This window comes from Anopheles cruzii, chromosome 2, assembly GCF_943734635.1.
Source record: "Anopheles cruzii chromosome 2, idAnoCruzAS_RS32_06, whole genome shotgun sequence".
Classification (NCBI taxonomy): Eukaryota; Metazoa; Arthropoda; class Insecta; order Diptera; family Culicidae; genus Anopheles; species Anopheles cruzii.
The window spans coordinates 33,840,311-33,855,974 of NC_069144.1; the positions used below are offsets into that span (position 1 = coordinate 33,840,311).

At 41.8% G+C, this 15,664-nt stretch overlaps 1 protein-coding gene across 1 annotated transcript; it reads left to right on the plus strand.

Annotated features, from left to right (window-relative positions):
• Window positions 1–407: 407 nt before the first annotated feature.
• Window positions 408–12,328, plus strand: LOC128268811 (protein lingerer). Its single transcript, XM_053006052.1, has 12 exons — window positions 408–467; window positions 3,368–4,968; window positions 5,051–6,265; window positions 6,363–6,553; window positions 6,694–6,884; window positions 7,150–7,281; window positions 9,685–9,786; window positions 10,059–10,159; window positions 10,232–10,659; window positions 10,843–11,112; window positions 11,201–11,359; window positions 11,931–12,328. The coding sequence occupies exons 2-12, from the start codon at window positions 3,402–3,404 to the stop codon at window positions 12,024–12,026; spliced, it is 4,452 nt and encodes a 1,483-aa protein (XP_052862012.1). The 5' UTR covers window positions 408–467; window positions 3,368–3,401; the 3' UTR covers window positions 12,027–12,328.
• The last annotated feature ends 3,336 nt before the right edge of the window (window positions 12,329–15,664 follow it).

Genomic DNA, 15,664 nt, shown 5'->3' on the forward strand with positions numbered 1-15,664 from the left:
TTTTGTATGAATCGTTCAACCAGCTTTTGTCACAAATGATACGAAAACACAAAAAAAACAAACAGAATAAGCTTAAAAGGCGAAAGAGTGGCCACGCCGTGATTAGTGTCGCGTGGATGACAAAAACATGTTGAATGATTTGAACGAATGATGTTTAGATGACCGATGATGTTTAGATGATTGGGTATGTTTGGTGAATCAAATAAATTTGTGTCAATTTTTAGTGCAATATATATAAATAGTATGTACATTTTTCCTGTTTAATGCTGTTGCAGAGGCTGAACCATTTTACTGAGGTTGAGGCTTTTTCGCCTGACACTTGGTTGTCAAATCAAACTGCGAACGACACACGCCAGAAAAAGTGAACGATGCGAGCTCAGTTTTCGCCGAACGTTCACATAGTTAAGCGCATTTGCAAGGTACATCTGTCGTCCGAACATTGCTGCTAGCGAAGAACAGCATTTCAGGTTCTTTTTTTATCAACTAAGTACGCGAGTGTGGGTGAAATATTGTGCATATTCGGGATTGGAATGGAAGTACATTTGTTTTAAACAGTTCAAGAGACGCACCTGCCCTGCATACACTTTTTGCATGCGTTGCTCGTCTCTGCCTAATCCGGCTCGGTATCCGATTCCAACCCCCTGTACGACGGTCGACTTTGTCGGTCGCGTGAGTGCTTGTGTGCGTGCGTATGAAGAGCTTTTTCTCCCTCGCCAGAGTTTGAGTAGTTTGGTGTGCGTGTGACATTGGACCAAAGGAGGCTTGGTCTATACAGTCTGATATAGGAAGAGGAAAAAGAGCCACAAGCTGCAAAGGGGGCCATGGTGAAATTATGTAGATGTACGAGTTGCAGCGTCTTCTGCTTTACTTAACGTTGGTGTGCGTACAATAAATTTCAGAGAACTGTAACGATGAGAGATCTCCGTGTTCCCTAAATATTACAGCACATTTGTAATGAAAGCGTGACATGGTTCAATGGTTTCTTACAGTTTTCGTTGGTATGCACACACACTTCGTTGTAAATATGATAGGTTTGCTGCATCTAACCGTCATTGTCGTGTATATTTTGCGACATGCGGCTAAAAAAGTGCCCGTGCGGAAGTTCTCACTATGTTATAAATGGTGAGCGAACGGCTCCTGTTCTGACGCACAACCCTGGCACTCAAAAAGCCCTCGAACGAGAGTGCCGCGGCATTCTCGTTTCGCAGATTATTTCTCTTTAAACAAATGGCGTCTGTGTCTTTAGGTACTTCTTGTTATTACATTATTATCTAAAAAACGGTCCAAAGTAAACACAATAAGGTAACAACTTAACAGCTTAATTCAAGTTTAATCGAAAAATGTATTCGGATAAATGCTTTTCATGCTTATCCAAAGATGTCAGTGGAATTCTTCGGTTCAGGATCGAGCAGAGCATTTTATTCACTTGTTCTGACAGATTTGTATTACTTGCTCTATAGGCCAATATATGTAGGGCCTTTAAGTCGCTCAGCGGTTTGCTATGGGAACCGTGCCGTTTTTGAGTTGCAAAGATACAATACAACGATAGCTTCGCTTTGCAGTGAGCATCGGTTCGAGTAGTAGAACGCACGAAGCGGTGAAAAGCAGTAGCAGCAGTAAGCTAAATTAGAACAGGATTAACCAATTATACTTCTATTTTGTGCAAAACCATGGTTATGATTTAGACATTCTGACAGCTGTCGTAGTACTCTTTATGCTTTTCCTGGCTGATCGCTATCTACTTTTTCCATTGTGTCTAAACGAATATGCGCAACATTTCTTACTGAAACATCAAACAATGCCGAAACGGAAACAGCAAGATCTTTTCTTTTTCCTTATTCTTCTCTCTTCTGGTTCAATGTGTTTCACTTTATACGTGCGGCTCCGGGTCTTCAACCCAGAAATAAAGGTGTTTGTGATACTCGTCCTGAGTTAGATTATGGGGTGATGTGATGGACAGGAGTAATATAAATGGCCGTGTTGCGGTGTGGCCGTGTTTGTAGATGGAAATCGGTTTTCCTTTTCCTAATCATTCTTGATTGAACTTGATAATAGGATGATATTTTCGCCTGGTCGCAGACATTCCAGGACGCATTTAAAAATAATATGGGAAACCCGTAAACATTTTTTTGCACGTGTGTGCGTAAAATGTCGATTGTGTAGAGTTTCTCAGCGGTGAATGGTGGTAGGGAACGCAACAATGGAGATATATGATGATTTTTTTTTGTTTTTCTTAAACTGGGGAAGTCGTCTGAATACTTTGATCATTCATTTTATATTCGTAGAAATAATTTTGTTTCCTTGAATTTCCTAATTCGGTTTGTTTAGTCAGACAAGAAGGTGATAAGTCATGTTAGCAAGCCTTGCATTCTTGCAATTTTATCCATGTCATCAGACTTCCATTCCACTGTCGAACATTTGCGGCAGTCGTTTCGTATAGTGAGAGCTTCCTTTTGATTTGTATCTACCAGATTATTGTATTTATTTGATCAAATTAAATCGAATTTTTACAAAATTATAATTAAAATTATATCATCGAATGAAAGCACTCGCAATTCGGCCATTATATGATTGCATGTGGGAACTGTTTGTATGAAACACGCTCTCGGTGAGCTTATTTGTGATGTGCAGTATCCATTTGTTTGTCGGTATGAGTGCAGCAGTCTGCCAATAATGCGCTAACCTCTGCATGAGCATACACGGTTAAATTTATGTTCTTAACAATCCTGCATATTGTCATTAACTAAGCTCGAAGAAGTTGTAACAGCGAAACAAATGCAACAGCAAAATGCACGATTGGTTGTAGTTGGATTGATTTCATGTTTTTTCGTACATAACCTGAAACACTATTTCTGTCATTGGTCTTATAATTGTCATTAAATCTTAGAAGAACGGACCGGGCCGTATTAATCCCATCGACGGTGTTTCGGCTACAAATTTGATCTAGTTCGTCAATGATGATCGCTTTGATCATCTATTCCAGATAAAAGATTTCTTACTATTTTAAGAAAAACGAAACTAAAGTAACAAGAAGTTTGATGTATTTAAAGATTTTGATCTTTGAATACATCAATCTTCTCGTTACTTTCAGAAATCCTTCTACTAATCTTTTGTAGGAGTTTCTTGTTCGAACACAAATTACTGCTATGGGGTTTCAAACAGGAGCAAGAATTCGAATTTGTATTATCTGTTGAAAATAGCTGTTCAATTCGCTAAGAACGTGGCTGTCTAAAATTATTGGTAGTTGAATACCGACAAACAAGTTGGATTTTGCGTTGGTGAAATATTAAATGTTACCGTTCAACATGCTTCATATAATATTGCATTACAACGGCTTTATGTAATATTTTCTCCCTAATTGTTGCAGCTACTTTGTAAATAACAACTGTAAATATAGCGAGATGAGTACACAAACTCGTTCTGGAGGTGGTGGCGGCGGCCGTAACAAGTCCAAGGCCAAAACGCAAGAAAATAAGGAAAATCTTGCCAAGGACGAAGGAGGTCAGCAACAGCACCACCAGCAGTCGTCACAGAAGCACCATCATCAATCGAAAGGCAACTCCGGACAGGGAGGGGTCGTTACGACCAGCAACAACAATGTTCCTGGAGGAAATGATGGATCATCGTCGGTTACAGCCGGTGCAAATGCAATCGCGATCAGTGGCGGCGGCGCTAAAGGTGATCATCAGCAGCAGCAGCAGCACCCGAAACAGAAGGGTAACAACAGCGGCAATGGCTTGGCCAACAAGGGGACAGGAGAGAACTCCAGCGGTCCCAAGAGTGGTGACGGAGTTGCATCGAAGGAAAAGCACCAGCAGCAGCAGCTGAAGGAGCAGAGTGGTGGTGGTGGTGTCGTATCTTTGACTGCTAGTGCCGGCTCTGCCACAAACAGTGGCGAGAAGTTTGTGGCAACTTCAGTAACATCGTCGGTTGCTGCTGCTAGTGGCCCAGCAGCAGTCACTCACACAACGGTTAAGGCGAAGCAACCCACTGCTGAACAAATTCGCATCGCTCAGATCACAGACATTAAGAGCGGTATGGATGATCCTAAGATACAGGAAAAAATCCAGAGCTTGATGGAGACTACGCAACGTTCCGAGGAGGAGGTCTGCTGTGCGCTTCAGGAATGTGACAGTGACCTCGATCGTGCTGTCATTTTTCTCCTGGAGACACTGCCGGTGGGCGCGTTCGCTACGACGTCGAAAAAGAAAAAGAAATCGCAAGCATCGGCTCAGAAGGACGGAGACGAAGGCGGTGAATGGGACACCGTAGTAGGGGGTGTGCAAGGTTCTGGTGGTATCGGGGTTAGTGGCAGTGGTGGCGTTCAGCTCGGTGGCATCAATGTTGATCTGAAGGAACAACAGCGTCGCGGTGGTGCAAACCATCAGCGCAACGTGCCCGGTAATCAACGTTCCGGAGGCGGTGGACGCGGAGGTCGTACGGGAGGATACCGTGATAATGGTGTCGGTGACCGTAATCGTGATCGTAACCTGTACGACAAAGGCGCAGATGGTGGGTATCATCGGGGACGAGGTGTCGGAGGTGACGGTGGTGGTGGCCGAATGCGTGGTGGTCGTGATGGTGCTGGGCCAGGCGGTCGCGGAAACTACGGTGCGCGCGGAGGCAGAGGCGGTGGATCTCGGATAGGCACCCGTGGTATGAGTTCGCGAGATCAGCACCGGGGATCGCGGATGAGTAACGACCATCAGGAAATTGATGCCTGGGATCCAGTGGCAACCTCTGGTTCGTCTGGCACCAACACAAATGATCTCAAGCCGGAAGAAAGCTCCGCCTTCACCGACACGTGGGGTGATTGGGACAACGAAGAGTACACGGGGTCGCTGTCCGATACCAAAGTTTTCACTGCAAGTACCCAAGCCGCCCCCTCGACGCAAGCACCCACGGGCATGCAACAGCTCTCTTCACCACAAGGAGTTCAGCAGCCGCCCAACCAAACGGGGATTCTTAGTGAGTGGTTTTGCCATTTTGGGAGTAGTGTGGGGTTTTTTTGAACGAACATGTCTTGATGGTATGTGTTTTACTCTTTTAGATTCATCGGAGCTGACAGCACCTCCGGGTCTGGAACAGCAGGTGCTAAATCCACCATCTTCGCAGGTAGGCAAAGAGGCGGAGCTGATGGTACAGCAATATAGCACAACCGTCGTCTCCAGTACGGCCACTGCAGCTGTTGCCGCCGCCGCTGGTAGTGCGGTCGGTGTATCCACTGCTTCTGGTGTCCCTCAGTATTCTGATATGTGTCAGTCCTTGGTAGAGGGTGCCATGCCTGCACCACCAGTGAATGCCTCTTCGTCACTGTCCGCGGAACAATCGCAGTATTTCAATACCCTTTCCTCTCAGAACTCAAATCTCCAACCGAGCTTTGCTCAGCAGCAACCAGGTTCATCAGTTTCTCAGCAAACGGTTCAGCAACAGCAACAAGCTGCACAACAACAACAATCAGCCCCGTCCAACACTGTGCAGTATAATGCTGCTGGCGCACCTGCCACTTCGACGGGGCAACAACCACCTCCTCTTCGACGTCAGCAACGGGCGCGCGTTCCTCCACCGTCAAAAATTCCGTCCAGTGCCGTCGAGATGCCGGGCGATAGTCTAAACACCATCGGCTACTTGGATGTGCAATTTGGGGCGCTGGATTTCGGAGCGGACGATTCGTTTGACGTAGGAGAGAAATTTAACACTACGGCAGGCGGTGCAAGCGGATTAGATCAAGCTGCCGCTTCTGTTGGGCACGGGTCACAGGCGGTGCAACAAACACAAGCTTTGGTAGTACCCTCGCAAAGCCCTCAATCGGTGCAGACGACAGTTAATCAGGTTCTTCCGGTCGGTGGATCTCAAGTACCGAACCAGCAACAACAACCGCAACTACAACCCGCTGCTGTTGTAGTCGTGCAGCAGGGACAGCAGTCGGTACAAACCGTGCAGCAGCAAATATCTCAAACACAACCACCCGGAGGACAGTCGGAAGCGAACGATTATCAGCCGTCCAAAGCTGGCCCTGGCGCAGTTAGTGGACCCGGTGGAGTGGTGATAGTGTCGGGTGCTGGTGCAATGCAGCAAAAATCGAATGCTCATTCTGGTGGACTGGTAGCTGCTTCTCAGATTCTTCCCAGTGGGCAGTCAGTGCCGGTGGAAGGCGGCCTATCTTCTTCGCAGAACGACTCGCTGACAAGCAGCTACACGCAGCGTAGTAATGCAACCAGTGGAGTTTCTGTTCCCATCGCCTCTATGAGCACTGCCGCAGCGGGTAAATATTTATTTTCTTTCTAATCTTCCGTGGTTTACTAGTTTTACTTTCACTGCTAAGTGGAACCCCGTGTATATATGTTAACACTCATTCACAGCGCTAGACCAACTGACGAAATCGGATCACTATGGCCAAGCGACGGCCACAAACGTTGCTGCATCGGCGACCAGTAGTGGTTCGTATCAAAACACTCCGTATTCAGCGGGTGGCCATGGTAACAAAACGTCCTCGTACCCGGCATCGGTTGCTCCGCAAGGTTATAACAACATAAGCTATTCTTCCAATCAGGTAGGTGCTGCAAAAAAATCATGAATGAGTGCTGAATCTCGAGATTTGCGGTGCCTGAGAAATGGCTGAGCATAGCATAGTGAAATGTCCAACAATTTTATTTTTTTTGGATGGTAACCCACTTGTTTTGTTTCTCGCAGGTGACGAACAACGCTTACCCTACGTCGACTAACAACTACGGTTCCTACAACCAGGGTAATGTTAGTGCCTATCAGCCTGCAGGAGGGAGTAGCGTTGTGTCAGGCAACGTTGTACCAAACAGCGCCAACACGAGTAACGCCGCAAGTCAACCAAATCCTAGCCTATCCGTAAACAATAGCAACAACAACAGGTTAGTTATACCTTTTATACAGAACGATCAGTATCTATTTTTACTATGTTGGCTTACTCTAAGTGTCAGAATACTGAAAATGTTACCATGGGTATGACTTTTTTTAATTACCTGGGAAGGAAGAATAGACAGATAAGAAACTTATTTTTAGTTTTAGTTTTTATTAGTTTTTTGTTAACTATACTGTGTACTACATTTCTTTTAACATCTAATGTAATTTTGTGTGGTTCATGTGCGTAAATCTTTTTCATTATGAGCTGTGCAGCACCAACAGCAGCGGTTATCTGTCCAACCAGTATCCAGTGAGCCAAACTTCATCTGGTTTCCCATCGCAGCAGAGCTACCAAAATAGTTCCCAGAACATGTACGGCAACGCTGGATTAAATAGTAATACCGGGTAAATATTCCTATATGCTGTGTATCGTTTGTGCGATCTAGTTTGTTTTGTATATTGTATATTTTATTAATTACGTTTGTATATTAATCAATTGGTGTCACGAGCAAAGGTCATCTTTGTTGTTGGTGGGATCTTCCTCGAAAACTAGCAACATCCTTTCAGATATAAGGTTTGGGGGAAAAATAATCCATTATTTTTGGGTGAAATTCAAAACATTATTTAAGATACTTCCGATGGTCCGATTTACTTCAAATATGCATCGTTTTGTTGGAAAATTTGTTGTCTTTTCAAAGGTAGGCTTATAATGCCTCTAAAATACTTAGTCGTTCTTGGCGAAAAACTGGAGCAATCCATTTTCACAATCCTGTTTTGATCTTAGTTTTCCATCACCTAGGAAATTTTGTAATGCTCGGGTGTCAATCGCTTAGTGCAAGGTCCGGACTATACGGTGGATGCATTAAAACATCCCAACCAAGCTGCCGGATTGTCTGACGAGTCACATTTCGTTGTCCTGGATGGAACACAATATCTCTTCCGTTGGTCGATTCTGGTCGTTTCGGGTCAATTGTTAGCTTCAAACCGTGCAGTTGTTGACAGTAGAGGTCTGAATTTAGTGTTTAGCTACATGGAAGCAATTCATAATAAACAATTCCTTTCAAGTCTCACCAATACCCAGTAGAACCTTCTTGGCCATGAGTCCTGGTTTGACCACCGGTTAAGCTACTTAATTACGCTTACATCCCGATCATTTTCACACTCATTCCTCCCATTCCCATCCCCAGTATCCATCCCCTTAAGAAATGGTTCGATTTCATTCCGTTTGGCCAAAATTGTACAGATGGAAATTCGAGCCATCTTGTTTTTTGCTGTAAATAGGGTGGCGCCCAAACATGGAGCTTCTTTGTGAATCCAGCTTTGTGCAAATGGTTTAAAACTATTTTATAGTTAATCTTCAGCTCCTGACCGATACTCCGACCACTAACATGCCGATCAACTTTGATTATTTCTGTGATTTTATGGACATTTTCGATGACGTGTCTGTCTAGGCTTTAACATAAAAAATAACTGAAACGGGTCAACGGAGCCAAAATTTCATGTAGCTAACTGTTAAACCATTGGCACCATAAGCACTATGCAAAATTTCAGCGCCCTAACTTGAATTTTCGCTTTTTTCAAAGTAAAATTATAAAACATACCCTATTTTCTCTTTGGTGACTTTCATTGTTTACACCCTGTAAGTCACAAACGAATGGAACAAACAATAAACAGTGAAAGCATCTTTTTAAGTGTAAAGCTATCAGCTTTAAAATGAGCCTAAACTTGTACGATCGATATTTCACGCGATATCGATCACTTAAGTAATCTACTGAGAAAATATTGGATTACTTTTTCCCCAGCCTGATATATTAAGTAACTAATAAGTAACTCGCTAAGTAACAAATAATACAGTTTTGTGTTTTTGAATGGAAAGTGTGTTTTGTATAAGATTTTCTGCCAACAAACGCATGGTATTGTGGTTGTACGATTGTATTTCATTGATCACTGAATACAAACGGAGTGATGCTTGGCCAGAACATAAAATATAGGATGGTCAAAAAAGTCTTTTCGTATTTCACGATAGATGGGTTTATTAGTGATCGATCGATCTCGTGAATTATCGTGAAAATCTTGATCGATCGTACAGTTTCAAGTTTAGGTTCGTTTTAAAGTCGATACTTTACACTCCAAAAGAATGCTTCACTGTTTTTTATTAGTTCCATTCGTTTGTGAGTTACAGGGTGTTAACAATGAAGTTCAACGAAGAGAAAATTCAATACATTTTACAATTTTTCTTTGAAAAAGGCGAAAATTCAAGCTAGGATGCTGAAATTTTGCGGTGCCGATACTCTACGTGAAATTTTTTTATATAGTAAAGTTTATTCTGTGTGAAAATGATCGTGATCTAAGCGTGATGAAGCAGCTTAACCGGTGGTCAAACCAGGACTCATGGCCAGGAAGGTTCTACTGGGCATATGGTGGGTCTTGAAAGGAACCGTTTATTGTGAGTTGCTTCTGTGTGGCCAAACACTCATGCTTTTAACTTGAAACGGGACTTAGAACATAGTACAGAAAAAGATCAACTAGTTGAACAATAATATATTTAGTTTTAAATCAATTGCGTGCACCATAACTTATGTTCACATTTTTCTTGCATAATTGTTTTTTTAAATTTATTACTTCTTTTATAAACAATCGCTATCATTGATAACTCGGAATCACAAAACATGAAAAACGTCTCAACATCATCGGCTTTCGGTACATCTTTATTGGCGTATTCGACTGTTTATCATACATCTTTCAAACAATGAAACGATGTTGCATTTATCGGTGCTCGATTCGTAATTGCCTTATCGACTCCTTCAGGTATACTGGTGGGAGCACAAACAACGCGTCTGGCCAGTATGGCAGTAACTTTAGCGGATCAAAACTAAAAGATACGCCGGTAGTTTCAACGCCATTCGAAAGGTAGGTTTTGTTTTTATTCTATTTACTCATAATTTAATATATTCGGGTCAGTAGTGCAATTTGACTTCATATGGTTTGTATTTTTCGTTAGGTTTTTATGACATTGTAATTTCGCCTGCCTGTCATTCTATATATTTTTGGTTTTAGTATAATTCATTCGAAATTGTTCATATAACCACAGTACCTCCATGATGCATTTACTTAAGTAAAAATTACCTTAGTCTAGTGAGTTTTATGATCACTGATGGTTTTTGTTCTACTTTCATTTACAGCGTGGCAAGTACGGTTTCGAATAGTACGACGAACAATTCCAGTAACAATAATGTGACTAGCTCGTCCTCGCTATCCAACAGTTCCGTGGTATCTACGACGAGTGAGTATATTTTTATGCCAATTGGTATTGATGATAAAATAATAAATATATTGTTATCATTCTTTTTTGTAGCTAAGAGTAGCAGCAGTAGCAGTAGTACGGGTGTGGTCCCTAACATCCCGATGGTTAGCCCATACATTCAAACTGGGATGCCATTCTATCAGCAAGCGGCAGTCTACTCGTACGAGGATCTGCAACTTATGCAACAGCGTATGTCACACGTGCCTGGTTTTTACGACATCAACTACCAGACGCCTACAAGTCTCGGTGCGGCTGGGGTACGAGACGCAAACCTTGGTTCCGTTGCCTACTCGACCATGTCCGATGGTCGGTTCACACGAACGGACAACAACTCGTCACCTGTTAGTAATGTACCAAGTACCTTGTCACAGCAAACAGGGTCTGGTGGTCCTATGTTGAACCTGCCATACGCTTATTTTTATGGTGGCAATATGATGCCGGCCAGCGGCTTCCAATATGGCACCCCAGCAATTTATCCTGTTAGTAGAACATAGCTGCAGTAAGTTATATTGGTCCTATAGATGTTGACGTTTTTTTTGTATCTTTTTCTTTTTCATGTGTCTGACCCTCGTTCACGTGTCACTCGGGATAACGGTTCAACTGGAATAACGACTGTCTACTGCAACATCCATCAATCACGCAAAAACTCATCCTCCACACAGCAACAAATGGCGACAAATGCGGCAACTTCTGGTGGTCAGTTTCAGAAACCTACCTACAACAGCGGCTACGGATCGGCTACAGCTTATGATACACTCGGTCAATCGGGACAAGATTACAGCAAAAATGCGTACCCGGCGTCGATAGTCGGTCAGCAGCAATCGAAGGGTCAGTCTGTAACAAACCCTCAGTCTGGCTCCGGTAGTAACTCTGACATGGCTCCGTCAATGTACGGGAAAAACCACGTTGCACTAAATAAAGTCAATGTACGTGTCGGTTCGTAATGAAGCTCAAACCAAAACATGTCAACAAATTAAGATGAAGAGATTTCAATATAAACATATATGTATATATTTTTAGTATGACAAACAATCGTTCCACTCGGGAACACCACCGCCGTATAATTTGGCTGGAACACAGACTGCTGGTGCTACGTCAGGCCAGCCCTACGGTCAGCATTTGTATATTCCGACAATGACGACTCATCACAATATAAACATGCATCAGACCATGCATCAGGTAAATAGGATTATCTATGAAATGAGACCTTTTAAAATAAAGGTTTCTGATTTCTTTTCTTAATATTTTAGTAATCAATCGTGGGATTCGAAATTCCAGATTATTTTACAAACATTACCTTCAGCTTCAAATCAAATTTGAAACCATCATTATGAATTTTTCTCATTTCATTTGTTTAAGTTTTTGAGAACATGTTTGCTTAAAATATTAGTTGCTTAAGTTGTAAAATGTATGTTTCAATTTGATCAATTTCACAATTTTTAGTTATATTTGAAATTTTGGATTACCGTTTGCCACAAACCCTTGTATTTCATTAATATTTGTCATGTATTTATTCAATCAATATTTTCAACCATGTTTGAATTAGTCGTCACCAATTCAAATGTTTTTATTGTTTCATCAAACTACAACCAGTGTTTCTGCTATCTTTTCTGGCAGTTTTTTTTTTAATCACGTTGTTAGAATAACATACTGAAACAGTTAACTTTAAATGTATCGAACAACTTTATGATTAATGGACTAAGAAAAAATTTAATGTTAGCTAAAATACTTATTTCTTGTTATTTTGCAGGATTCCAATAGCACCGGTCAAAGACCACAAAACAACAACCAGGGAAAGACTGCAAATAAGCAAGGCTATTCTCCATCTACATACTGGACTGGATAGAGCTAATTCGCTTGGGAACGAATGAAAGAAGGGAGAAGAACAAATAAAAAAGGAGCAGCAGAAACGCGATGAAATAATGTATAAACTCGGTGTGTGATTGTGATTTGATTGGATAGATACTTTTCAGAATTAAACAAAATTGCATTACACACGTACACATTGCTGCAAATTCAGACGTAATTTTGTTTTAGGGGAAGAAATGCCAGGTGAAAATAAAGCATGTACAGGTTGGTACAGAACAAATCAACAAAGGCAGATTGGCATCGGAAGGCGGGATGGATATTACGTATATGCACATGTATACGTATATGCACATGTATTGTCATCAGCTTATGCGTGTGTCTGTGTGTAATATCCATTCTAACCTTTAAACAATGACGTGGTGGATCGGAAGCATTCTTTTTAAGTTAATTACGCGAGCATACCATTCATGCATAATACATGATAAAAAGATCGAAAGTATCCTACATTTAATAATAAACACATTTTCATACATGCACCGGAGATGTCAAACGAAATTGAAATCAATCAAAGTCAAGGTAGCTGATGGGTCGGTTATCATTCGGGATTTAAAGTTAATTGTAAGAGGGCGCGGGAAATAATATGTGTGTACATGTTCGCATGCATGCATGTGAGAGAAAAATCTTGTTTTATAAGAATAAGAAGTTTGTGAAGAATTGGGGAATTTCCCTTCGACTCTTTAAATTTTTTGATGAACATCAAATGTGTTGGATAGTGTATCTTCTAATGTCCACGTATTTGGATGTTGGTATCAGAAACACATGTTATTTTGGTTTGTTGTGCCGCTTGCAGATTTCGCATTGCGGATATTTGTCCTTCATTGTTGGAAAAAATTGAAAGATAAACCAGACAAATTGGTGCTTTTTTTAAAATGATTTGGCCATAATATCGCCAATCCCGCCAATATCAATATTGTGTAACATTCTAAATCATATGCTGTAAGAACACATCAACAACAAACACCAATCATCAAAAGTGAATCTGTTTTCGATTTACATACTGTGGTGTTTTGATGAAGATTTAATCCATGATATTTGATGAAGATGATATATTGATTTATCATTCCGTAAACTTAACACTGTAATACAAATTGAATCGAAGAAAAAATTACAAAAGCACAAACGAATATAGTTTTTCAAAATGTAATTCAATCAGCTTCTAGTGCTTCGTTGTTTGTTTATACAAATATGGTAAGTTGTGGTCGTTGAATGAAGTACTTCCAACATCAATGAACAATTGAATAATTGCCTTGCTCTTCTTGTTGAACTATTGAAATGAACAAACATGGCCGATGTGGAATTGTTGCTTCCAAGTGATTTGAAGCCCAACTTTTTGCTATCCATGTGCTTCTGGAACTACCGTTTCCGGCTTTTTTACTTCATAAGGCGGGACTAGGGCTGCAGGCGCCGTCGTCTCCTGAGTATAAAAACAAACCGCTCTTTCGGCCGATCATGCCGTGCCTAAGCACACAGCGAACCACCAGTTTGCCCATTCCCCTTATATAAATACGGTGGGCCTCCGAAAAGAGTGCCAGAGCACTTGGCCCCTCCCAGCCATCTCTTGGGATCAAGATCCAGTGGTCACTCCCGGTCGACTGTCCTAGGGCACAGTGACCGCTACCGACATCTGCACGTCCTGTTGTCGCTGCCTCTTTTTTTAATACGTTCTGAGGCAAGCCCTGTTACCGGCTTGTTTGTTAACATTTCCACTTGACAAAATTACTGAATATTGCTGAAAGTACACTTATCAGGTCTGACCCTATGAAAAGCAACAGACTTGGCGCCTTCCGATTATCATTCATTTTCATCGATGGGACACGCATTGGCTGAGCAGCACCTCCATTCCTACAAGAAAGTTGAAAATCGGATGATTAATTGGTTTGCTTCAAAAGACGAAGAATTCATTCGGTGTGGCATCAACGATTTAGCAGGGAGATGGAGAAATGTATATCCAGCGATGGTACATACTTTGAATACCATAAAGTTTTTCATTTCAATGCAATAAACATGTGATTTCTTTGAAAAAAGTCCGGGGACATCCGCTTGGCTTTGTGGACGTCCTTTCAGGGAAATTGGTACTTGCGATCACCACGTTCCTTGCGGATGCATAACTGATCAATCTGCAACAACTACGAACATATACGTTAGGTAATAATGTTATTGCGAGGTTGAATCAAGTTAGGAATCTTACATTTAACAAGCTCTCGAGGCTTGGATTCATCCGAATGTACCTACAGGGGAAGGGCCGATTACACGCTCGCCTGATTGCACATGGTGCACTGGGGCTGCGGAGTCAGCGGAAAACAACATGTTCTACTGCTCACAGGAGGAACTGCTGGCCGATAGGGCCTAGCAACTTGCTTTCCAGCTCTGCTAGCAGCAAGCTAAGGTAAAAAAAATGAGCAAATCAATTTGTGAGTGAATGGGATCAAGTGAGCAAAGTGTAATTAAGTGCAATTTAGTACAAACATAGTAAAAATTCTAATATAAGCTTAGTGATTATATTATTACATCATTTCACTATTGATACCAATAAGCGGGTGATGAACAATGTTTTTTTTTTTTAAACTTAGAAGAACAGACCGGGTCGTATTTATTGAACAATGGAAGAAATCTGTTATTTTTGCGTAAAATTCAAAATTTTAATTTAAGACAAGTTGTTCCCTGCGCGCGTCGCTGCGCCTCATTTCATCCATTTTTCGTGCCGTATCCTCTTGCCGACCTCTTCGTGACGTATCCGATCAGCTTCCCTGTTCGCTTCCCGTTACTCCTACTTTCCAGACGATCGGGTTTCCCGGTGACGTATCTGCTCAGCTTCCTTTCTCGCTTCCCGTTGGATACATGTCAAAACTCGCACCACCTGAGTTTGGCTCAAATTGCTTGAAAATTATCCGACCTTTGCTGACATTAACCCAGATTTTATATGGGAGCCCCCTTTGTAAAGATTGGAGGGGTTTCAAACATTCACCAGAACATTTCCCCTTCCCCAAAACTCCCATCTGCCGAATTTGGTTCGATATGCTCGAAAACGTTTGTATGGGACGTTACGTATGGGCGTTACGCATGGGCGTTACGCATGGGACGTTACGGTACGTTACGTTTGTATGGGAGCCCCCCCCCCTCTCCGGAGGTGTGGGAGGGTCAAATTTTCCTATTCACAATCCGGGGTCACAAAACTACGCTGTGCAAAATTTCAAGCGGATTGGTTCAGTAGTTTTGGAGAAAATGTGGTACGCACAGACAGACAAACAACCATTTTTATAATCAGGCTGGGGAAAAAGTAATCCGTTATTTTCTCGGTAGATGACTTAAGTGATCGATATCTCGTGAAGTATCGATCGTACAGTTTTAAATTTAGGCTTGTTTTAAAGCTGATACTTCACACTTAAAAAGATGCTTTCACTGTTTATTGTTTGTTCCATTCGTTTGTGAGTTATAGGGTGTAAACAATGGAAGTCACCAAAGAAAAAATTGGGTATATTTTACAATTTTTGTCCGATAAAGGTGAAAATTCAAGTTAGGCCGCTGAAATTTTGCATGGTGTTCATGGTACCGATGCTCCAACAGCTAGCTACGTTAAATTTTGGCTTTGTTGACCCTATTCAGTTTTATTTTATG

What these genes read in the sequence shown, in the direction of transcription:
- LOC128268811 (XM_053006052.1), top strand. Translation starts at nt 3,402, where the DNA reads ATGAGTACACAAACTCGTTCTGGAGGTGGTGGCGGCGGCCGTAACAAG. An exon ending in AACAATAGCAACAACAACAG is followed by an intron (nt 6,885 to 7,149) that starts GTTAGTTATACC and finishes TGAGCTGTGCAG; the next exon opens with CACCAACAGCAGCGGTTATC. An exon ending in GCACCCCAGCAATTTATCCT is followed by an intron (nt 10,660 to 10,842) that starts GTTAGTAGAACA and finishes TCCTCCACACAG; the next exon opens with CAACAAATGGCGACAAATGC.